At 46.5% G+C, this 25,613-nt stretch overlaps 1 protein-coding gene across 1 annotated transcript; it reads left to right on the top strand.

Moving 5' to 3' along the window:
• Positions 1–606: 606 nt before the first annotated feature.
• Positions 607–25,209, top strand: LOC135526204 (lysine-specific demethylase 3B-like). Its single transcript, XM_064954367.1, is given in 26 exon segments — positions 607–1,162; positions 10,240–10,416; positions 11,554–11,667; positions 11,759–11,864; positions 12,105–12,229; positions 12,341–12,409; positions 12,549–13,206; positions 13,209–13,264; positions 13,376–14,732; positions 15,024–15,231; positions 15,457–15,671; positions 15,764–15,916; positions 16,410–16,517; positions 16,840–16,967; positions 17,118–17,439; positions 17,559–17,830; positions 18,111–18,220; positions 18,222–18,375; positions 18,611–18,782; positions 18,882–19,103; positions 19,309–19,428; positions 21,709–21,732; positions 23,100–23,239; positions 23,551–23,727; positions 23,956–24,090; positions 24,328–25,209. Coding segments are annotated over 26 exon segments (5,616 nt in total). The 5' UTR covers positions 607–949; the 3' UTR covers positions 24,409–25,209.
• Positions 25,210–25,613: the final 404 nt, after the last annotated feature.

Raw genomic sequence — 25,613 nt, 5'->3', positions numbered from 1 at the left:
TCAATCAATGTAATGCAAGAGCCAAAGTGTGCAAAGTAATCACTGTCAAACAGGACATGGGAATAAAATATAAAAGGTGAAGGAAGAAAATGTATGCTTTACCAGAGTGCACACAAGAGGTGCTTCTCGGTAGAACTAGTTCTATGGTTTGTTCTGGTCTCACAGATTTATGGGGCCCCTAAATTATGACGTCAGCAGACTTGGAGGTCCATTCAGCTCAGTGAATTAATACAGCGTTTCAAAGTCATATCATCTCCAACCGGTATGATTAAAATCCAAGACTAAAATGCATGCAGTAAGATAGACTGTGAACAAAATGGTTAGATACCGTTTGTATGAAGAAGAGCATATGGGGAAGAATTGGCTACTGCTCGTACATGATGTGTATATCTGCATTGTGCTGAGTATACAGCATATCTGTGGTGTCCGAGCAAAAGTCGTTTTTGGCCTAAATGGATTTCCATTTAGGCCAACTGTATTTTTTTTCTCCAGATATCCAGACACTGTTATTTGGCATTCCAGATTGAACGGGTTCTGTGTAGTACACCGATGAGCCAGCATAAGTCGCTGTTGCAATTCACACGCCCGCTAGCTATCTCCGCAGTTGAGCCTTGAAGCTCGTACGAGGAGGAGTGTGTTTGATTTTTGCAATTGCAAGCCTCAATGGCGGATAGAGCGGGATAGCGGTTTTGCGGACAATAACATCTCGGTACTTCTCTATTTGTGGCGTGACTTGGTCCGCCGTATTTTCCCGTGCATCCTACGGAAGAGGGGACTCCGGTGCATGCAGCAAAGTTGCGGTAGTTGAGGTTTAAATCTGTCACTTATTTTAGGCCGATTTAACCTGGCTAACTGGCTGGCTAGCTAACGTTAGCTAAGTGCATCGGAGTTCCCAACAGAAATATATGCGAAGGAAGTTGCTCCTGCAATTCACAGTGGCTAACTAAATATGGGAGACTCTCTTGAACTGATTGGGAAGCGACTTCTGCTGCTCCTCAACGATGGCAGGTCCGCAGCCGGATCCGAAGTGGAACAGGCCGCCTGGACTCGTGACTGGCTCCGGGGGACCGTCCGGGCGGTCAGCGTCATAGGGTTGGCCAGCCCAGGGGTAGAGGTGAGCGGAGGAGAGGCGACAACAACAGCAGCTGCTGCGGGGCTGACGGTCAGTGTTTTCATGTGAATAAAACTACCGTTAGCTAGCTAGCTAAACGCATGGTTTAACTAGCTAGCTACGTATTTAACGAAACTGAAAAGAGAAAGCATACAAATAATTCATGGTCCGTTGTTTATGTTTAAGTTATGTGATCCAACTAACACATTGTGAATAGCAAAAGCTAGCCAATCGTGCCGCTGTGTTGCGCTTGCCAGATAGCCACTGTCCCCGTAATTTAGCCCGGGGATTTTGGGCCTTCGACAGATTTTTAACTTAGTTAGCTTGCTAGCCAACTTTAGCGTAGTCTCCAGAATGAAATTCATGTGCAATAGGCATAGCCTCATTAAAATGTGAACTTCGGTGTATTAGATTTGTTAGCCTCAAATGACTGAATGTAGATATTGATGGTGATACAGCTAACGTTAGGCCTACATAGTTAGGTGTAATTTGTTGCGTGCATTATCTTCAACGTCATGATATCAAGTGCATATTTTTCACAAGGCATTTTTCGTAATTGCGTGACCCCTTATGTGTTCCTATCATTTCACTGATCAATGTGGATGATGTAGCTAGAAGATTCTGCGGTTGAGAGTATAAATACATCTGAAAAAGCTGTCTGACTTGATGATGCATCCTATGATTGATTACAAGGCATGCCATCTATAACTAGAATTACAGAGGATAAATGATGTCAGGTGTCTTTTGATTGTTGTACCAAAGCAATGGTCAAATCCAGATTTTTACAAAGGGACAAGTGTTGGTTGGAGTAGTTTATTCAGTTATCAAGGAAGTCTCCAGGACCATTTTTGGGAAATAGGCTTTTAAATTAGTGCCGATAGTAACTACAGACACCGCTCAGTGCTCTCCACTCCTGTTCTTGTTTCTCTTGGGAGGAGATATGTTACTGTATGTACATATGTCTGTATGATTTTGCTTTTGCATGGACTATGTGTTGATCATCATAATGTCTATATGCAATGTCTTATGTGCAGGTTATCTGGTCTTGGTATGAGGGCTTTCTTCAAATCACAGCACTTGTTTCTCCTCTCACAGAACCATACAGTTCAAATTCACAAGGCTGTCCAAGTTGGGCTTGTATGCTGAGTGAGTCAGCAAGTTTCACATTTAAAATGGACTTCTGCTGACAAATAAATCTTGCCCCTGCCTTGAGACCTAGAGTAGAGCATTAGCCCATATAAATGCAATCCATTGTCACACTGAGTATGTTTACATGCACACTAATAATTTAATATTAAACTGATTATGGCATTGGTCATGTTAACACCTTACTCTGCTTATCTTAATCGGTGTACTAAGGTCATAATCGAAGTAGTCATAATCGAAGTAAGCATACTCCGATTAAACCACCTGGTGTCATGTGCGATCTTTAGAATAATTAGGGCATTTAAATGCCTTAATCCAAGTTACCATGGAGTATTTGCTCAGCACGTGCTAGCACAAGCAGCGCAAGCTTCCTTCTTTTGCACAAGTGATGTGAGTTCAGATAAACTCAAAGTATTTATCTTAGAAATAGTTTTGACATACAAACTATGTTTTTGAACTCAATCAAATAGTCTTCACAAAAATAACATGGTCTGTGGTAGAATGTTTATTTGAATGGTGATTTTCTGCATTTATCAAAGTCAGATCAAGTAGCCTGATAACCTCTCCCTCAATATCAACAAAACGAAAGAGCTTATTGTGGACTACAGGAGACCGAAGAGGGAGCGTGCCCCCTATCCTCATCGACCATGGCTGCAGTGGATCGGTTAAAAAGGCTTCACGTTCCACATCCCTTAGGACCTGAAATGGTCTTGCCACACCAACATTGTGGTGAAGAAGGTGCAACAGAGTTTCTACAACTTTAAATGGCTCAAATTCAGCATGCTTCCCATCCGGAACAGTTCATGGATAAATTGTGCCAATGTCTTTGGTCTTAGGCAAGGTTTTTTTGGGCTGTTCTTGCGCAGCATTTTTCTCACGAGGCAAGCCGACATCTCTTTATTTATTTTTTATTCCACCTTTATTTAACCAGGTAGGCCAGTTAAAAACAAGTTCTCATATAAAACTGCGACCTGGCCAAGATAAAGCAAAGCAGTGCAACACAAACAACAACAGAGTTACACAGGGAATAAACAAACGTACAGTAAATAACACACTAGAAAAAATCTGTATACAGTGTGTGCAAATGAGGTAAGATTAGGGAGATAAGGCAATAAATAGCCCGTAGTGGCGAAGTAATTACAATTTAGCAATTAAACACTGGAGCAATAGATGTGCAGCAGATGAATGTGCAAGTAGAGATACTGGGGTGCAAAGGAGCACATGTTTTTTATATATTTGCAATATGGGGATGAGGTAGTTGGATGGGCTATTTACAGATTGGCTATTTACAGATGGGCTATGTACAGTGATCTGTGAGCTGCTCTGACAGCTAATGCTTAAAGTTAGTGAGTGAAATACGAGTCTCCAGCTTCAGGGATTTTTGCAATTTGTTCCAGTCATTGGCAGCAGAGAACTGGAAGGAAAGGCGGCCAAAGTAGGAATTGGCTTTTGGGGTGACCAGTAAAATATACCTGCTTGGAGGGTGGGTCCTTAGATAAGGTGGCGCTTTACCTAGCGAAGACTTATAGATGACCTGGAGCCAGTGGGTTTGGGGACGAATATGAAGCGAGGGCCAGCCAACGAGAGCATACAGGTCGCAGTGTTGGGTAGTATATGGTGCTACGCCCCTTTCGTCTGGGATTGGTTGACAGTAAGGATTCTTCAATGAGGTGTTTGTTCTCATTCAATGAGAGACGACTTGCTTTCATGCATATTTTTTTATTTGAGAAATACTGCACCAAACATCTTAGTTAGGTGTAAAATTGTGCGACTACGGTCTCCTCTGGAAAACATCAAAATTAATGGCAGATTTCTTGCGTTGTCTTAGATTAATTATGACTTTTGGAGAAGTGTATTCTGGCTATATCGTCTCAAATTGGACAAAGTACTATTGCTTCTTTTTTCTAGTTTTTCAATTGAAGGTCTTGCAAGCACACTCGTTCGTTCGGGTTCGCCTAGCCAAGTTCAGCTAGGCGCCAGCTGAACCAAAGTATGCTGACGCCTTAAAACCCTCGCAAAGTTCAACAGATGCACCATTGAGAGCATTCTGTTGGGCTGCATCACCGCCAGGTACGGCAACTGCTCCGCCCTCAACCGCATGGCTCTGCAGAGGGTGTTGTCGACAAAACATCACCGGGGCCACGCTGCCTGCCCTCCAGGACATTGACTACACCTGGTGTCTAAGGCCAAGAAGATCATCAAGGACCTCAGTCACCCGAGCCCTCGACTGTTCACTCGGCTGCCATCCAACAGACAGACAGTACGGGTGCATCAAAGCCAAGACCAAGAGACTAAACACCTTCTATTACCAGGCCATCAGACAGCTGAACAGCCATCACTAGCTGTCCACCAGGCAACTCACACAACACACACACCTCATGAACACACCTCATGAACACACATATGCAGCCAACGCTGCTGTCCCATGTTATAGAGGCATTGAACCACTGGTCGCTTAACGTTTCACACTGTGTATTTTAAATAATGTGTCCCTGACAGTCTATTCTAATATTTCTGTTACTGTACATTTGTATTTTAGTTTCTGTTTATACACACCAATTATTTATTTATACTGGATTTGTGATGTAGCTCACTAATATACAGTGGGGCAAAAAAGTATTTAGTAAGCCACCAATTGTACAAGTTCTCCCACTTAAAAATATGAGAGACCTGTGATTTTCATCATAGGTACACTTCAACAATGACAGACAAAATGATAAAAAAAATCCAGAAAATCACATTGTAGGATTTTTAATGAATTTATTTGCAAATTATGGAGGAAAATAAGTATTTGGTCACCTACAAACAAGCAAGATCTCTGGTTCTCACAGACTTGTAACTTCTTCTTTAAGAGGCTCCTCTGTCCTCCACTCGTTACCTGTATTAATGGCACCTGTTTGAACTTGTTATCAGTATAAAAGACACCTGTCCACAACCTCACAGTCACACTCCAAACTCCACTATAGCCAAGACCAAAGAGCTGTCAAAGGACACCAGAAACAAAATTGTAGACCTGCACCAGGCTGGGAAGACTGAATCTGCAATAGGTAAGCAGCTTGGTTTGAAGAAATCAACTGTGGGAGCAATTATTAGGAAATGGAAGACGTACAAGACCACTGATAATCTCCCTCGATCTGAGGCTCCACGCAAGATCTCACCCCGTGGGGTCAAAATGATCACAAGAACGGTAAGCAAAAATCCCAGAACCACACGGGGGGAACTAGTGAATGACCTGCAGAGAGCTGGGACCAAAGTAACAAAGCCTGCTATCAGTAACACACTACACCGCCAGGGACTGAAATCAGGCAGTGCCAGACGTGTCCCCCTGCTTAAGCCAGTACATGTCCAGGACCATCTGAAGTTTGCTAGAGAGCATTTGGATGATCCAGAAGAAGATTGGGAGAATGTCATATGGTCAGATGAAACCAAAATATAACTTTTTGTAAAAACTAAACTCGTCGTGTTTGGAGGACAAAGAATGCTGAGTTGCATCCAAAGAACACTATACCTACTGTGAAGCATGGGGGTGGAAACATCATGCTTTGGGGCTGTTTTTCTGCAAAGGGACCAGGACGACTGATCTGTGTAAAGGAAAGAATGAATGGGGCCATGTATCGTAAGTTTTTGAGTGAAAACCTCCTTCCATCAGCAAGGGCATTCATTGATGATTAAATGTGGCTGGGTCTTTCAGCATAACATTGATCCCAAACACACCGCCCGGGCAAGAGGAGTGGCTTCGTAAGAAGCATTTCAAGGTCCTGGAGTGGCCTAGCCAGTCTCCAGATCTCAACTCCATAGAAAATCTTTGGAGGGAGTTGAAAGTCCGTGTTGCCCAGCTTCAGCCCCAAAACATCACTACTCTAGAGGAGATCTGCATGGAGGAATTGGCCAAAAAAAAACGTTTGACCTCTGTCATTGCCAACAAAGGGTATATAACAAAGTATTGATAAACTTTTGTTATTGACCAAATACTTATTTTCCACCATAATTTGCAAATACATTCATTAAAAATCCTACAATGTGATTTTCTGGATTTTTCCCTCATTTTGTCTGGCATAGTTGACGTGTACCTATGATGAAAATTACAGGCCTCTCATCTTCAGGGGGAGAACTTGCACAATTGGTGGCTGACTAAATACTTTTTTTGCCCCACTGTATCTACTGGTGTAGATATCATTTTTTAGTTTGTCTTGTGTAAATTCGCCTTGTGTACATACACAGTTCAGTCGGAAAGTATTCAGACCCCTTGACTTTTTTTTCACGTTTAGTTAATAAAATTATTTGCTCATCAATCTACACACAATACCCCATAATGACTAAGTGAAAACAGGTTTTTAGAAATAAAATAAAAACAGAAATCCCTTATTTGCCTAACTATTCAGACCCTTTGCTATGAGACTTGAATTTGAGCTCGGGTACATCCTGTTTCCATTGATCATCCTTGAGATGTTTCTACAACTTCATTGGAGTCCTCCTGTGGTAAATTCAATTGATTGGACATGGTTTGGCAAGGCACACAACTGCCAATATAACATCCCACAGTTGACAGTGCATGTCAGAGCAAAAATCAAGCAGAGGTTGAAGGAATTGTCCGTAGAGCTCCGAGATAGGATTGTGTCGGGGCACAGTTCTGGAGTCTTAGTGGTTTGGAACCACGAAGACTCTTCCTAGATAGAGTTGGCTGCCCGGCCAAACTGAGCAATCGGGGGACCTTTGTCAGGGAGGTGACCAAGAACCCGATGGGCACTCTGACAGAGTTCCTCTGTGGAGATGGGAGAACCTTCCAGAAGGACAACCATCTCTGCCGCACTAAGGTGAACGGAGCAAAGTGCAGAGAGGTCCTTGATGAAAACATGCTCCAGAGCGCTCAGGACCACCGACTGGGGGGCGAAGCTTCACCTTCCAACAGGACAACGACCCTAAGCACATAGTCATTCCTGCGTTGTCTTGGCTTCAGGACAAGTCTCTGAATGTCCTTGAGTGGCCCAGCCAAAGCCCGGACGGGAACCCGATCGAACATCTCTGGAGAGACCAGAAAATAGCTGTGCAGCGACGCTCCACATCCAACCTGACAGAGCTTGAGAGCATCTGCAGAGATACAGTACCAGTCACAAGTTTGGACACCAACTCATTCCAGGGTTTTATTTGGACTATTTTCTAAATTTGTAGAATAGGTAGTGAAGACATCAACTATGAAATAACACAAATGGAATCATGTAGTAACCAAAAAAGTGTTACATTTTGATTTGTTTGAGATTCTTCAAAGTAGCCACCCTTTGCCTTGATGACAGCTTTGCACACTCTTGGCGTTCTCTCAACCTGCTTTGAGGTAGTCACCTGAAATCTCAATTAACAGGTGTGCCTTGTTAATTTGTGGAATTTCTTTCCGTAATGCGTTTGATCCAATCAGTTGTGTTGTGACAAGGTGGCGGTGGTATACAGAAGATAGCCCTATTTGGTAAAAGACCAAGTTCATATTATGGCAAGAACAGCTGAAATAAGCAAAGAGAAATGACAGTCCTTCATTACTTTGACTGACCTTCATATCGTAATCTGGAAAATGCCAAGAACTTTGAAAGTTTCTTCAAGTGCAGTCGCAAAAACCAAGGGCTATGATGAAACTGGCTCTCATGAGAACCGCCACAGGATAGGAAGACCCAGAGTTACCTCTTCTGCAGAGGATAAGTTCATTAGTTTCAAAGTTCTTGCGCCACCTGGGGGTACCAAATATTGCAGCCAAAATTAAATGCTTCACATAGTTCAGGTAACAGACATCTCAACATCAACTGTTCAGAGGAGACTGCGTGAATCAAGCCTTTGTGGTCAAATTGCTGTAAAGAAACCACTACTAAAGGGCAGCAATAAGAAGAGACTTGCTCGTGTTTCTTGGCCCAAGAAATGTACGTTAGGCCGGTGGAAATCTGTCCTTTGGTCTGTGTCCAAATTTGAGATTTTTGGTTCCAACCGCTGTGTCTTTGTGAGATGCAGAGTAGGTGAACGGATGATCTCCCCATGTGGTTCCCACTGGGAAGCATGGAGGTGTGATGTGCTTTGCTGGTGACACTGTTTGGGATTTATTTAGAATTCAAGGCACACTTAACCAGCATGGCTACCACAGCATTCTGCAGGGATACAACATCCCATCTGGTTTGGGCTTAGTGCAACTATCATTTGTTTTGAAACAGAACAATGACCCTAAACCAACCTTCAGGGTGTGTAAGTCCTATTTGACCAAGGAGAGTGATGGATTGCTTTATCATATGACCTGGGCTCCACAATCACCTGACCTCAACCCAAGATGGTTTGGGATGAGTTGGACCGCAGAGTGAAGGAAAAGCAGCCAACAAGTGCTCAGCATATGTGGGAACTCCTTCAAGAATGTTGGAAAAGCATTCCTCTTGAAGCTGGTTGAGAGAATGCCAGTTGTGTGCAAAGCTGTCATGAAGGCAAGGGGTGGCTACTTTTGAAGAATCCAAAATATATTTTGATTTGTTAACCTTTTTTAGTTGTTGGTTACTACATGATTCCAAATGTGTTATTTCGTAGTGTCGATGTCTTCACTATTCTACACTGTTGAAAATAGTACAAATAAAGGAGCTTGCTGAATTGCTGTGTCCAAACTTAATTTTTCAAAATACATTTGACCCCCCCCCCCCCCCCCCCAAGTTACTATCTTGTCTCATCGCTACAACTCCTCCCGTATGGCTCGGGAGAGACGAAGGTCGAAAGCCATGCGTCCTCCGAAACCCAACCAACCCGCACTGCTTCTTTAACACAGCGCGCATCCAACCCGGAAGCCAGCCACACCAATGTTTTTGAGGAAACACCGTGCACCTGGCGACCTGGTTAGTGTGCACCGCAGGAGTTGCTGGTGCGAGATTAGACAAGGATATCCCTTCTGGCCAAACCCTCCCTAACCCGGACGACGCTAGGCCAATTGTGCATCGCCCCATGGACCTCCCGGTCGTGGCTGGCTGCGACAGAGCCTGGGCTCAAACGCAGAGTCTCTGGTGGCACAGCTTGCACTGCGATGCAGTGCCGTAGACCACTGCGCCACCTGGGAGGCTCTGTGTCATCTTTTGACTGGTTCTGTATAAATTTGCAAAAATGTCTAAACCCCTGTTTTTGCTTTGTCATTATGGGGTATTGTGTGTAGAGGGGGGTGGGGGGGGGGGGGTGGAACAATTTAATCCATTTTAGAATAAGGCTCTAATGTTACAAAATGTGGAATGAGTCGGGGTCTGAATACTTTCCAAATGCACTATATATAGATTGCATCTTGATACTGCTACAGTGCTATTTGGGTTGTTCATTTTTGATTACTTGCTGTTTTTGTTTTTTACAATATTTTTCTTTACGTTTACATTGTTTGACTTGACTGCATTGTCAGATGCTAGTAACATAAGCATTTCGCTGCACTGCTATAACGCTGCTATACTCAACCAATAAACTTTGATTTGTTTTCAGGTGTGTCCATGTAAACAGGATTATTAGAGAATTGTTCTTGCAAAGCATCTAAATGTTTAAATCAAACTATATTAGTCTGACTATTCACATTCGCATTGTGTGAATTTAACCATACTCACTGTAATCCTCATCAATAATGTCGCACTCGGCTACTTATTGACAATGAGGGGTAAATGAGAAAGTGAGACGGTTTTAGAATTGTCTTGCCTATTTCTAATAATTGACTACTCTTCCCGAGAGAGATGGCGCCTTGCCCAGACTTTGAGGAGTAGACGTGCTGTGTTTGAGTCATTAGTGCTGCCCGGGCTCTGCTGACTGTGTATGATCCTAACAAGGCCTGTCCTGCTGACTCTGTCCGTGGCTGCTCTTCTCCCATCAGTCCAATGTTGTCAGTGTTTTTTCTTACCTCTGTTCTTTTGAAAATATACTCCTAACATGACACTGAGCCTAAGTTAATATAGCTAGTTTTACATAAATGGCACCGCTCTTCCACCCCCCCCCCCCCTGTCCTGCAGGTGTTTGTGGAGTTTGAGGACAGTGCGTGGCGCAGGCGGTCCTGGGTACAGGTGTATGGGGAGGAGGTGAGAGCTGTACTGGTCGAGTCCTCCATCGTCTGGGCTAACCGAGGCAGCGACCCCAACCAGAACCACCCTGCAGCTGGAGGAGCCCATGGGACAGCCTGGCCTGCCCTGGTGAGTAGCCACCTCTGGCTTAGGGTTTACCAAATAATGTTTGGACTGTAACACTGAGCCACGCCAGGGGTTTTCAATCCTCTCCTCTCTGACCCTGCAGAAGTTTCACAATTTTGTTGTAGCCCTGAACTACCTCCCCTGATTCATCAATTGAAGGACTTGATGATTTGTTGACAAATGTAATCAGGTGTGCTAGCTCTGGGATAGTTAAAATACATGGAACCACAGCTAAGCAACTAATCTGAACCAGTTTCCAACAGCATGCTGGGAGGTCACCTACAAACACATCTATTGGGGGAGACCATTAGGTCATGGGCTGTAAATGGTGTTAAAGTCCTGGTAGCAAATAATGGACAATAACAGATATTTATGTAGTTGGTGCTGTATATTACCTAATATACATTGGTTCCGAAGTGGGATTGTTTCCCGAAGTAAGACCTGATTTGGAGAACCTCAAACCTAACTTTTAGAATAACATAATATTATAACGATTGATTTTAGTATTTGTAATGTTGGAATGTTTTCTTGGGGTGCTCTTAAGCTACTATTGTATGTGTGTCTGGCATGGAGAAATAGGTACTACACTCTCCTTTTAAGGTTAGTTCAGAGGGTGCATGTATGATGTATGTGACTCTCCTCTCACACTCCCTGAGGCACACCTGCATCTTGAAGTGAGGCCAGGCCAGCTTGTGGAAATGCAATTGTCCCAGCAAGGGATGTCTGGAGGACCTGTTACCGTTACATAAGAACACACGCAGCAACCTGCTGCTCCTCTCAGTAGAAAAACAGCTCAACGGGCTCCCTCATGCTTTGCCAGATTAGAGATTAAGATTAGAGATCATTCTCCAGCCACTCCACCAATTAACAGAGGCGGCAGAGTAGCCTAGTGGTTAGAGCGTTGGACTAGTAAACGAAAGGTTGCACGATCGAATCCCCGAGCCGACGAGGCAACAATCTGTTGTTCTGCCCATGAACAGTTGACAAGCTGTTCCTAGGGAATAGAGAATTTGTTCTTAACTGACTTGTCTAGATAAATAAAGGTGGGGGGGGAAATAATAAAAAAGATAGGAATGCTCGCCTACATATCGTTCAGGGTTAGTGGTTCTTTTCCTAACGATGTTCCTCTTCGCCCGCTAGGCGTTCCGGGCTCTAGTGGACCGTGTGGGTTTGGGTTCCCTGGTCCCTGTGGAGTTCTTCGGGAACCGAACCCTAGACTTTCTCCCCGACGGGAATTTACTCCAGAGATTTGAGGTGGGTTTACTCAAGGTTGTGTGTGTGTCAACTTTCATTTGAAGTGTGTGTGTGTGTGGTATCATTCTGTGAATTTTGTCTTGCTCTGTAGGTAGAGAAAGACGTGGGACACTCTCTCCTGCTGGAGCAGCCATCTCTGCAGGCTGCGGTGTCCAGCTGGCACAGTGACTTTGAGCTGCAGGAGATCCTCAGGAAGGGTGAGTCTTTGTTAGACTTATCTCTGGAATGAATGGAAACCTATTGTGCTGTGTACTTTGACTTTCCTCCTGCCTTTTCATTGCTCACCCATGTTTTCCTACACTGCAGTTCTCAATACTGGCCTTCTCAAACCTCTTCTCTTACCGTCTTCTCACTTTTCACTCCCTCCATAATATCCTTCTGGCGCGCTACTCCACGGGTCTTTGAGCCTTGTCCTGTTGGTTGTGTTGTCTCTCCAGGCTCCTACACAATCCAGGGCAGGAGGGTTCAGGTTTACCAGTGTGAGTTTGACGAGCACTGGGCCCTGGGCCTGGTCTCTCGGCACGACCCCAACTCGCACATCATGGAGATCACCATGGACCAGGTACACACACACACACTGCCTGGATGTGCCTTTCGTAGTACCTTTTTAGATGTTAGGGAATATGGCAGAGGTGTTGACAGTTGTTAGCTAAGTGTTATTATTGTGTTCTAGGGAGAGGAGACCCAGGTGGTGGATCCTCGGGTAATGCACGTAATACTAGCTGAAGATCACTTTGATGAGGTAAGTTGGATAAAGTACACACCCCTATTCCTCCCTCCCTTGCTTTTTTTTCCAAAATACTTGTGCTTTTGTTGGTCGACTTGTTTGAGTTTGCATTTTCCTCATCCTTTTTACATGGCTCCTTCCTCTCCGCGGTCAGAACGGGAGGAATGCTCGGCGGAGGAAGGAGAGCGATGGCGTGAAGGGCGAGAGTGGCCGTAGACGGAGGACATCGTCGGAAGGCGAGGAGGACGTGACTCTGAAGCGTTTTAAGGGGGCGGGAGAGGGAGCAGCGGAGGGACAGAACGGGAGCGGCTCCACCAAGGGGATAGTGACGTGGGGTGAGGAGGTAGCAACCGGAGGAGAAGACGGAGTGGGTGGAGGAGGCAGAGTGAACAGCACTACCAACAATAACAGCAGTTCCTCTGAAGTCACACAAGGTCACGCCACCCCGAACAGCATTTCCTCCCACATGGACCAATCAAAAGCTCCGCCGCGGTACCCCAAGGAAAACGGACGCTCCCTCTCCACACAGGACAGACAGGGGTCTGCTGACTCGACCACTACAGTCACCCCCACCCCACCCCCCCTCAAACCAGCCCCCTCTCCATTCTCCAACACTTCCTTTCCCTCTCTGGGCCAGATGCCCAGCCTGGTCCCTGGAGCTCCGGCCTCCAAGCCCTCCCCAGCAGCCCTGATCCCAGAGAGCGAGGAGCCATCCCAGTCTACCTACCCCAAGACGGCTGCCCTGGTGTCCCCCGGCCCGGTGACCATCTCGTCCCCATCGCAGGGCAGTGCCCCCAGCGTGGCCCTCGCTGCCCCCTGTGCTTCAGCCCCAAACTAACCGCCTGGACAGGACCACCCAACCAGACAGAGGTGAATTAGTAACACTTAACGTGACTTTACTCTTAACCTGTGTAGTAACACTGTAATTACTAACTATAATTGTTTTCACTAATATGCTATTTCCTTATCCTGCTTCTTTAGGGCTCTAAGCCCATCCTGGCTGCGGCTGGGTTCCGGCTGCCTCAGTCCAAGCCTGCTGGTGCTTCTGTGTTCGGAGAGGTAAGCTCCCAGACCAACGGTTCCTCCAACACAGCGTCAGTCTCCCAGGACACCCCCGGACCCTTCGGCTTTTCCTTCAGAGGTGCCAAGAACAACGAAGCCCAATCGCAGCAGCAAGACCAGAACTTATTCTTCCAGTGTATGAGTCAGAAGACTGGCCAGAACCCTGGTGGTTCTAATCAGAACCAGACTTCAGGCCTGGGTCAGAGCCAGGCTAAAGACACCAACTACTTCACAGCAGTGTCAGAGAGCTTGAGTAAGGAGCCTCCTAGCCTGTTCAAGCCCCCCGCCTCCACAGAAGGACTCAAAAAGACTGTTCTAGCCCCCGCTTCAACTGGCCTGTTTGGCTCAGCTACAGCTCATCTCAAAGAGCAGTCCCAAGTGCCGGAGACCCAGCCGGCAGGCAACGGAGTGCTCAACAAGCCTTTCGGAGGGGACAAGCTCTCGTCTTCCTTCAGCGGCGGCTCTGGGGGGATGAGGAGCTCTGTTCTGGGAATGGCTGCGATCGGCACCCCCCCGGCTCCGGCTTCTGGATCTTTGGGTGGTGCTAACAGGAGTGGCACTAACGGTGGCGCGGTGGGTGGCTTCAGCACCAAGACAGACAGCCACCAGAACCTGTTCCTCCAGGGCTCCAAGGAGCCTTCCAACCCCTTCCTGGCCTATGGGGAGAAGCTCTCCCACAGCCCCTTTAGCGGCAAACCATCCCCCCTGGAGCCTGAGACCCTGGGCCCTGCCACTGCCTCGGAGAGCAAACCCAACCTATTTACAATGTCTGAGCCGCCCAAGGGCATCCTGTCTTCCCCCTTTGCCTCCCTCTCAGGCGCCGCTGCCTCCAGTTCTTCCTCCCCAGCCCCAGGACCTGCCTTCGTACAGAGGCCCCAGTCTGATGCCTCCTCCAAGCCCAGGGAGGGCGCCTCCACAGGGGAACAGGGCTCCTCAGCTGAGGGTGGGTCTCTGGATGACCGGCCCAGCTCCACCTCGGGCTACCCCATGTTTGGGAGCGCTGTCCCTGGGGGGAGTGGTGAGGATGCGCCCATGCCATTTGACCAGGGCCAGGCCCAGAAGTTTGCCCTGGAGGAGCGAGGCCAGGTATCTAAACGTGACTCTGACTCCAGCGATAACAGCGACCTGTCAGACCTGAGTGAGACTGAGGAGGGGCTGGAGAGAGGGCAGGTCCCTGGGGGCCTCCCGGGGCCCGTCAAGGAGGGAGCCATGCTACTGCAGAAGGGTAAAGGCCCCGGGGTAGCCAAGAGCCGGCCACGCAACAAGCCCTTCAAAGGTAAGACCTGGAGCCTCGGGATAGGGCTCTGATAATAAAGTATTCCTACAGTACGTCAATGCATTTCCCAATCATTCGTAACATTTTATTCGTCAATGTTGAGGCAAGTTAGATTGTGGTCAGGGTCATGAAACATTAGCAAGATTGATGGTAAAGAAAAGTTGCTGACCAACTCTTCCCTAATGATTCCATTATCCTTTCCTACACTCTTTGATGAATAGGTTGTCATTGCGTTGTTTTGTATTGCTTCATATCCTAATTATAACTCTTCGGTCTTTCTTTTTTCTCCAGTGGGCCAGTCAGTGCTGAAGGACGTGACTAAGGTGCGTCGTCTGAAGCAATCAGGAGAGTCGTTCCTGCAGGACGGCTCCTGTATCAACGTGGCGCCCCACCTCCACAAGTGTCGCGAGTGTCGCATGGAGCGCTACAGGAAGTACCGGGAGCAGGAGCCTGACGACGACGACCCCAACGTGGCCTGCCGCTTCTTTCACTTTCGCAGGTACCGTCTGTGTGCTTGTCTGTGTACCAAAGACTGTGTGTTTTCCCGCGTGTGTGCGTGTCCAAGCACTGTGTGTGTGTGAGAAATGGCGATGGTGTGTATCCTCTTACAAGGAATGCGAAGACGAATATTGGTCATTTCATCAACCTCAATTAGAATCCAACATGTTCTACTCTTCTACGTGTCCTCCACTACTCTGTCCTCTGACCTTTGCCTCCTAACCAGGCTGGCGTTCACGCGTAAGGGCATCCTGCGTGTGGAGGGCTTCCTGAGCCCCCAGCAAAGCGATGCCATGGCCATGGGGCTGTGGCTTCCCTCGCCGTCCGTACAGGAGGGCTTGGACCTGGACACCTCAAAGTACATCCTGGCCAATGTGGGAGACCAGTTCTGTCAGCTCGTCATGTCTGAGAAGGAGGCCATGATGATGGTCGAGCCTCACCGTGAGTGCTCTTAGTCTGCGTCCAAAATGGCACCCTGTTCCCTTAATAGTGCAATACTTTTGACCCGGGCCCAATCTGTCTGTGTCCTACAGAGAAAGTGGCGTGGAAACGGGCGGTGCGCGGCGTCAGGGAGATGTGTGATGTGTGTGAGACCACTCTCTTCAACATCCACTGGGTCTGCAGGAAGTGTGGCTTCGGGGTGTGTCTGGACTGCTACCGGCAACGGAGGAACCGACCTCTGGAGGGTGAGAGTCATAGAATCCAGAGAACACACAGAATGTGTGAGATTCAACTAGGGTGGCAAAATTCTGGTCACTTTCCCGAAATTCTCCGGTTTTCCAGATATCCTGGATGGAAGATTCCTGGAATTCCAAGGGAATAAGCAGCAAATCTGAGAATATTCCAACTAGGATTTCTGAAATACTGGGGAACGTTGGGGGAAGTTGTCGGAATTTTGCCACCATAGACTCAACGCACAGGGACGGGCTGGGGTAACATTGAGTGGTCTTTCAGTGATGTTTGTTTTTGTTTTGAAGTAGTAAAGATATAGCTGCTGCTAAATTGTTGAGAAAGAATCGGTATAAGATGTAATTTATTGTCCATTAACTTACAGGGAATGGACATTTTTGTATTTATGAACAACCCAACCCCCACTGTATACCCAGAGTGTCTGGAAGCAATGGGTCAGCTGCAGTGCAGAGTCCCTTATAAATGACCCTTCCTGTTTTTGTCTCTCAGAGGTGGACGAGGGGCCTGATGACGAGGTGTTCTCCTGGTTGAAGTGTGTCAAAGGCCAGCGACACGAGCCCCAGAGCCTCATGCCCACACAGATCATACCTGGAACAGGTAACATGGAGCAGGATACCTGTAGAAGCCTAGGGCCCAAATGGACCCCTAGCACTTGTGGATGTCAGAGAGGATTTGACAGTTGTAAGCAATATGGTAACAGCTCCACCTTGCCCTTTGATAGGCTAAGTAGAATGTTCACCACATTCCTTATACCAATCAAATCCTCATATAGGATTGGGCCTAGAACTGGGGCCTGGAGTCTTTCCTGCTCATGTCACATGGTCTGGACAAACTCCCAGCCCTAACTTTACCATCCAATTATTATGTTGTGTATTTCCGTAAGAGTTGTCCCATATTGACATTTCAGTCTCTCCCTCAGCTCTCTATAACATAGGGGATATGGTGCACTCAGCCCGGGGCAAATGGGGCATCAAGGCAAACTGCCCCTGCACCAGCCGGCACCACAGGCCCCTAGTGCGCCATAGTGCCCCCAACGGCATCTCACAGGTACTGCCCCACCCCCTTTTTTTTAATGTCAAACCAAGATCAATATTTTACATTTCTACCATCCACATATGGTTTTCACTTGTTTTGCATATTGCTTGTCAAGGGCTTCATTAGAATGCAGTAAAATGTTCCTTATTGTTGTCCCAGCAGTCTGCAGTGTCCTCCAGCATAGGGAGCAGTGGTAGTGGACCAATCACAGGTGGTGGGGGGCCAGCGGGTTCAACCACTCCTAAACCCGAGGGGGGGGAGACAACGGTGGTCAAAACACAGCCTACATCCAGCACAACATCATCTGAGGCGGCAGGAGGAGGGGTTGATACTAACTCCACCAACAGTACCAGTGCCCCCCCTAACTCTGCCCAGACCACCACCCCCAAGGACCCCCGCCCTTCCACAGGTGAGGGCAACTCCACCGCCCTGCACTGGCTGGCAGACCTGGCCACTCAGAAAGCCAAGGTGGAGGACACTAAAGGTGAGTACTAAAGGTCTCTTTCAATCCTAACTCATATTCTCAATGATACATTTAGAGAGTATCGTACATGTGTTTAGATTTGACCATCTCTAACCATCGTCTCCTCTCCACACCTCTAGACTCTGGGTTGCTGCGCTCTGCGATGGGCCGGGACACGCGTTCTCCCTTCGGCCTTGACTCGTTCAGCGCCCTGTCCAAGCCTTCGTCCTCCTCCTCTTCCTCCTCCAGTCCTAAACTGTTCAACAGCCTGCTTCTGGGCTCCAGCAACACCCAGCCCAAACCAGAGGGCTCCAGCCTCCGAGACCTGCTCAACTCTGGCCCCGGGAGGCTCCCCCAGGCCCCCGGAGACACTGGAATACCCTTCCCCTCAGTCTTCTCCACTTCAGCCGCTGTGAGTGTCTTTCAGCTTTCCTCAGTTAGCTCGGAGAATTCAGATCCTTTCAGAATGCTCAAATGTAGAATGTCAGAGTGCCCAGATATGGATCCTTCCATAATGCCTACATATGTCATTATGTCATTACATTACAGGGGACCATTCCAGAATTCTTAGCTTCCACACAGTTCTAGGTTGTGTCCCAAATGACACTCTGTTCCCTATATAGTGCACTGCTTTTGACCAGAGCCCTATGGGAGCCCTTGACTGCAGGTCTAACCCCTCCTCCCTCTCTCAGGGGGACAAGATGAAGGGCAGCCTGCCTAACTTCCTGGACCATATCATCGCCTCGGTGGTGGAGACCAAGAAGGCGGAGGGCCGTCGTACAGGCGAGGGGGGCAGCGAGCTGGGGGGTGGGCCGCAGGGACGGGGTGATGGGCCTCAGCGTGCTGGACCCTCACACCTCCCACTCCTGGCTCTGTGACGGACGCCTGCTCTGCCTGCAGGATCCCTCCAACACCAACAACTGGAAGATCTTCAGAGAGTGCTGGAAACAGGGCCAGGTGAGAGAGACCTCTCTGTGGGGTAGAAAGGCGATAAATACTTTTTTTAAATACAGATTTTTAATAAAAAATATGTGCTCACCAAGAGTAGTTCTAAGGCGGTGTGAGTAAAATGGTGGTGTGGAAGATGGAAATGGACAGAGTATTTGGGGATAAAGTTTGGAAGAGGGAGATGTGTAATGTGAGAGATGAGGTGATGATGATTCTGTTTGAACTCTTTCCCTCCTCTCTCCAGCCGGTGCTGGTGTCTGGTATCCATAAGCGTCTGAAGGGGGGTCTGTGGCGACCTGAGGCCTTCAGTGAGGAGTTTGGGGACCAGGATGTTGACCTGGTCAACTGTCGGAACTGTGCCATCATTTCTGACGTCAAGGTCCGTGACTTCTGGGACGGCTTCCAGGTCATCTCCAGTAAGTAACGGGATCGTTCATTCAGCCGTTCGTTCGTTCATTCAACCATTTATTTGTTCTTTCATTCGTTCATCTTGCCTTATCTCTCTCTCTCCCCAGAGCGTCTGAAGGGTAGTGATGGTCAGCCCATGGTTCTGAAGCTGAAGGACTGGCCTCCCGGAGAAGACTTCAGAGACATGATGCCTACACGTTTTGATGATCTGATGGAGAACCTGCCCCTCCCAGAGTACACGAAGCGAGACGGCCGTCTGAACCTGGCCTCCCGCCTGCCCAACTTCTTCGTCAGGCCAGACCTGGGGCCTAAGATGTACAATGCCTACGGTGAGAGAGACGGCAGAGATGGAGAATATGCAAGATTAGTAATGAGCCCATTTACTCTTTTTAAAGGGATGTCAGTCTCTGATCTCTGTCTCTTTTTACGCCTCTTCCCTCTTGATACTTTTCATGCTTCCTTCTATTACACCTTTTCACCCCCCCCCCCTTCTCTCACACCTTCCATCTCTCTCTCCGTCCCCCCCACTCTCAGGTTTGATCGAGACCGAAGACCGGAGTGTTGGCACTACCAACCTGCATCTGGACGTGTCTGATGCCGTCAACGTCATGGTGTACGTGGGCATTCCTGAGGGAGAGGGGGAACACGTCAAGGGTGAGTTGGACCGACACACACTCTTGCACAGTGAAGCAGAACTTAATACACACACACCAGCGTTAACGTACATCCCACTCAACCACGTGTCAAACACAAGGCCCGTGACACATTTCAGTCCGGCATGCACAATGATTTGGGTTTTTAATTCATTTCCATTCCGTCCGCGCTGCACTACAAGTCCCAGCAAGCACGGCCATTTGGCAGTGCATTGACACACACATCCACCCACGAGCCAGCCAGTGCGCTGTATCATATTACATTTGCAGCAGCCCAACTGTTTTCCTTAATGGCAATGACCAAAAAGAAAAAAATGTTGGAGACTAAATGTTGATACCAAGATTCGGTTCCAACGGGTCATTGCTGTACTACAGGGAATGTCATTTTTGTTGTCAAAATTATTAGGTAAAGGATATACATGCTAATATAAATTTGTACTAAAGGACACAAGGCCTATAAATGAATCAACAGTTGAGTCATCTACTTTATGAAATTACACAGTCCGACTTGCACGCATCGGTGTGTTCAACATCATTTGCGCTGCTTTACATGTCTCATTTATAGCGTGCAGGGGAGGGAAAGTACACAGATGCATACATGCCAAAAGTCCCAGGCTACTAAAATGTAGCCCGGCTTTGTTTGTTTTAAAGCTTGACAATGAATAACCAACACACTTGCAACACAACACCATGCAAAGGGGAAACATGTAGGCCTATTACAGCAACATTTGAGCAGTAGCCTGCAATACATTTCATGTGCAACATACAGCGGTGCCGCTATCAACCGCACTGGTGATCCATGCAGCGTGAAACATTTAAAATGTGTAAATGTTACAACAACCTAGTGAACCGACCTTTTGTTATTTGCAGTAAAAAAAAAAAAAAAAACGTTTTGGTTAGGGTCGCAGCATATTATGTATATCTGCAAGCATAGCAGCAAAGGTTAGACAAATATTATTTCTTTAGTTTTATTTGTTAAAATGTTATACAGCATCCTATGTAAGTTAAGTGGTCATTATAAAAGGGTATATTTAAAAAATAAAAATAAAACAATTGCCAGTTTGGGTCGCAGTTGTATGCAAGTTGTTGGTCTGGGCCCGCGAATTCCTTGACTTTTTTTTCAATATGGCCCGTGCGGTAATTGCGTTTGACACGCCTGTACCAAACAATGTAACCTTCAGCACGGCTAGCAATTAGCACAAGTGTGTATTGGCATGGTAGCAATTTCAAGTGTCCATTTAGCACTGAGTGGTATGTTTCAGTAATGCACTACGCATACTGACATTACCACTTTCCTCCAGCAACACTCATAAAAGAGTCATAGTTTTTTTGTGAGGTAAATAAAAGATGGTCCTTGGATCTTTTGTCCTTGAACAGACATGTTTTCAATTCCATTGACTGCTGCACGGTATTTTTCAGCAGTTTTATTATGACAGGTTAAAACACCTTACATCTAAAGCAGCATTTCCCAAACTCTGACCTCGGGACCCCAAGGATTGCATGTTTTAGGTTTTTTCCCTGACACTACACAGCGGATTTAAATTATCAAAGCTTGATGATTAGTTGATTATTTGAATTGGCTGTGTCGTGCTAGGGCAAAAACCTAAACATGCACCTCTTTGGGTGCCGAGGGCAGAAATTGGGGAAACCCTGGTCTAAAGAGTATATATAAAATAAATAAAAAACTGCATAATCTTTCAAAAAATATGTTAAAACCACATGGGTTCCGAAATGACCCACTCATGTACAATTGGATTTGAAAGGCGCTCCAAAGTTTCATATAGGAAAGTTGATAGGTTCACACAAAGATCAAACGCCCTCTACTGTCCTATTCAGCATTTCCAGTTTCTGGAAACTATAAGGACAGGAAGCCATTCCTCAGCATTGAGACAGAATAATGGTGTGAATGTTAAATTTAAGCCTGTCTTCAGTCACTCCTATAGACTTTCCCAGGTTTCCCACCCTGCTGTATATTACTAGAGGCCTCTGACAAGAGTATAACTTTTATTCATCTCAACTTGGGACATTGTTATTTCAACACTAGCATCATTAATGATTAGAAGGACTAGACGAGGAACAACGACATACGCCTGCACCTTAGTAGAGACCCATTACATTTTTTTTTAGAAAAAAGGTAAGAAATGCTGTTTTCTGTCCTCTGGTGAAACAAGCCCAACGAGGCTAACCCAGCCCCCCCTCCCCATGCATCAATGGACAGGACCCTGGAAAGGCCCTTTAATGGGTCTCACGTGTTGATTGTGGTCAAATTTCTCATTCACAGAGACGGATATCGCTGGATGTAAAGGTCTGTGCATTTTTATAACATCACCTCCTTAGCATGCCTTTTTTTCTTGACTAACTTCTCCCTTCTCTCTTTCTCCCACTCCCCCATCCTCATGTCCTCTCCCTGTGCGGTTGGGGCCAGAACACTACTGTGGCTCATTTGTCTGTCTGTGGTTTATTTGTGGTCTGAGTGGAGTCTGCCTGCAGTCTTCCCTCCAGTGTAGAGCTGACCTTCAGTAATGCTCTGATAGTCAGTCAGCCAAATTCTGTTTTTTCAAACCTTTTAACACAACTTTTATGCTGTTTTTATTTTCATGCTGTTAGATGTTAGTAAGTCTTTCCTTGCATTACATCTTCTGTTATCTGGGACAACTGGTGTTCTGGCCTTGACTGGGGAAGGCCAGATGTATGAAGGTGTTGGTACTGTCTGTATCCTTGCACAGGTTCACTGACTCTCAAGGAGAGAAAAGAGCAGCAACTTGCTAGCTGCCCATCTTTGGAGTCACATTCCCCCCTGTCTGATATCTCTTCCTAGAGGAGAGATGCGGGGGGAGAGATTATAAAATAAACACACATTACCATGACAAGCATATGTAGCTGTACCGGACTCTATGCCTAACCGAGATCAAAGTCAGAGCAATTGAACACTCACACACTCACTCTTCCACGCAGGCAACTTGATCTATGGCAATCTCTGGATAATTTGTCCAATTGACCGGAATTTGAATAAAACATGTCGCTCCGTTAGTGTTGTTTAGTCTTGTTCATCACTAGCCACCTAAATGTTTGCTTGATTAGTAAATGATGAGCAACTCTGATTGCATCCCAAATGGTACCCATTTTGACAAAAGTTGTGTATTGCAGAAGGAATAGGGTGCCATTTGGAACCTCTGTGTTGTGGTTGAACCCAGAGCTGCCACTGGCCAACAATGATGTCATAACAGGGAAATTCCATTTCCCCCTGCCAGCCGAGCGCCCCTCTGATTGTGGATGACTGATGATGAATCAGCAGACCTAGGCTTGTGTCTCAAATGACACCCTATTCCTCCTGTTCCTCCTGTAGTGCGCTACTTTTGACTAGGGGCCACAAGGTTATGGTCAGAAGATGGTGTACTGCATAGGGGAATAGGTAACGGGTGTCGTTTGAGATGGCGCCTCGTGATTCCGACGTAGTGAATGAGCACTTTTATAGATTAGAAGGATTGTAGTGTTTTCCCTCCTGTGTCTACAACTGTAGGATGTGAAGGTGTGCGGTACTTCTGTGCTTTGTGATGTTTAGTGTTGCACTTCTTCTTTCCTACATCATTCCCTTTGAACATGGACTCTGTCAGTGACTGACCGGTGCTGGAGTTTGCTCATCCCTGTCTCTCTCTGTGTGTGGTCCCGCAGAGGTGATGAGCACCATCGAGGAGGGTGACGTAGACGAGATGACCAAGAGGAGGGTGTACGAGGCCAAGGAGAAGCCCGGGGCACTGTGGCACATCTACGCCGCCAAGGACGCAGAGAAGATCCGGGAGCTGCTCCGCAAGGTCAGGGTTCACAATCACCACATTCCTTTAAATGTCAATATGCACATTACTTTTCTTTCAATGCATTATTTCAGGAAAGAATCTAAAATGGTGGCTGGATTTCTTTAGTTCTACTGTTCCCATGATAAAAGTCTCAAATGGCACCCTATTACCTATACAGGTGTGCTACGCTTGGGCCAATAAGGCTCTGATGAAAAGTAGTGCACTATATCGGTATTAGGGTGCCATTTTGGACGTTGTCATTGTCTCTCTGATATACCATACCATGTTACTATGATTTACCATACATTCTTGTCCTTTGACTGTGGTAGGTGGGTGAGGAGCAGGGCCAGGAGAACCCCCCGGACCACGACCCTATCCATGACCAGAGCTGGTACCTGGACGGGGTGCTGCGCAGGAGGCTGTACGAGGAGTACGGCGTGCAGGGCTGGGCCATCGTACAGTTCCTGGGAGATGCTGTCTTCATCCCCGCCGGGGCTCCCCACCAGGTACTAGGGGAAACACTGGACGAACCAGTCGAGATTTAGAATGAGACTTTTTGTGTTGTTTAATGGTTACATAGGGGCATAGCGTACCCTTATGTTATCCTTTTTAGCTATATGATGTCTATACTCTTGCTTTTCTTTTCCTTCACACATTCTCTCTCTCGACAACTCGCACTCTCAAACAGACAAATCACACACTCGCCTCTTTCTCCTCTCTCATGTGCCCCCAAGGTGCATAACCTGTACAGCTGTATCAAGGTGGCGGAGGACTTTGTGTCCCCTGAGCATGTGAAGCACTGTTTCAGACTGACCCAGGAGTTCAGACACCTGTCCACCACACACTCCAACCACGAGGACAAGCTGCAGGTACACTTCGGCCGCCTCCCAAATGGCACCCTATTCACTATGTGGTGCACTAGTTTTGACTCTGGTCAAAAGTAGAGCACTTATAACTATGACTCCACTATAGTATAGGCCAATTATTTGAGAGAACGATTGAAGGATTGAATCGATTGATCAATTAGCTAAAACAATCAGTAACATATTGTGGTACAATTGCAATTCTGTCGGGATTTGATGGGAATTTTGATCTCTGTTCTCTAGGTGAAGAACATCATCTACCATGCCGTAAAGGACGCTGTGGGAACACTGAGGGCCCACGAACCCAAGCTAGCACGCTCTTAGTGCCCGCTAAACACACACACACAAGCTGCAGTTATAGAGTAGAGGTCTCAGTGTGCAGAGAGAGGCACGGTGATGTGCTCACAGCTCTCTTATTTTGTGTGTGTGGGAGGGGGGGGGGGGGTCTATAGTCAGCGCTTGGATGAAGGCAGTACTACATCATCGCTGTTACACGACATGCTCTACACGTCTTAGTTGTTTTCCAATTCACTTCTGATTAACTCTGTATTTAAGGTCAGTGTGTCCTGTTTGTGTGTGTGGAAGAGGAGAGCATGTGACGTGAGGCGGTTCAGCATTTGTGTAGCGTCTGACTAGATGTGAGCACTGGGCTATGTTTCCTTTTGCGACAACCATTGATATTATTATTCTTCCTTAGAAGAGAGGGTTCACTTGTTTTTAGATATTTTTTTGTTGAAGTTTTAATCTTTAGTGGTGGAATTGAGACTTGTGCAAGTAACAAGCATCGAAGTGAACTAGACCAAAGTTTTTTTTACTTTTAGTTCTCTTATTTTTAATTAAAAGCAAGGACTTCTTAAACATGTTTTCTTTTATACACCGGAGGATAATTCAGAGGATTGGCTTTTTGAATGCTTGACAGAGAGTGGCTTAGAGAAATGTCTCCATTTATTTGGTCATCTTTGTTGTCCCAAGGTTTGCATGGATGAACTGCAGACTTCAAAACGTTGTAAAAGAATCACGATTCCAACTGAACAGAAACTACTGGCCGTTAACAGTGTATCAATATATATGTTGATGATCTTAGCAGTCTTTGATTTTTCAAAATAAAGTTCACAACAAATAAAATGTACTGGTCATTTCAGGTGATTTATACAACTTTATTGTGTGAACAACTGTTACATACACGTTACAATGTGAAGACATGTATCAGATGCTAAAGATTATGTAAACAATATGTCCATATAACGCACCAGCATGATTTAGCTCATAAAAAGTTTTTGCAGTTCCACTCCACATGTTTTGGATGGATTTTTAGGCAGCGGCTTAGATCGCTAGACCACCCTAGGCCACGACCCAGTGTTCTTATGCCTCCTGACTCACCTGCATGAGTCTAAATTTGAAAGTAATAACAGCAATAAGGCAGGCAGTCTCTTATCCTTCCAATGAAGTCTAGAGAACCAGCCACTACTTAATGACAAATCCTGTGTATTCACATTCTTATAGGTTGTGGTACTAATTCAATTACCAAA

The sequence above is a fragment of the Oncorhynchus masou genome, chromosome 32 (assembly GCF_036934945.1).
Source record: "Oncorhynchus masou masou isolate Uvic2021 chromosome 32, UVic_Omas_1.1, whole genome shotgun sequence".
NCBI lineage: Eukaryota > Metazoa > Chordata > Actinopteri > Salmoniformes > Salmonidae > Oncorhynchus > Oncorhynchus masou.
The sequence above is the reverse complement of the archived record's forward strand: the minus strand, read 5'-3'. Positions and strand labels throughout refer to the sequence as shown.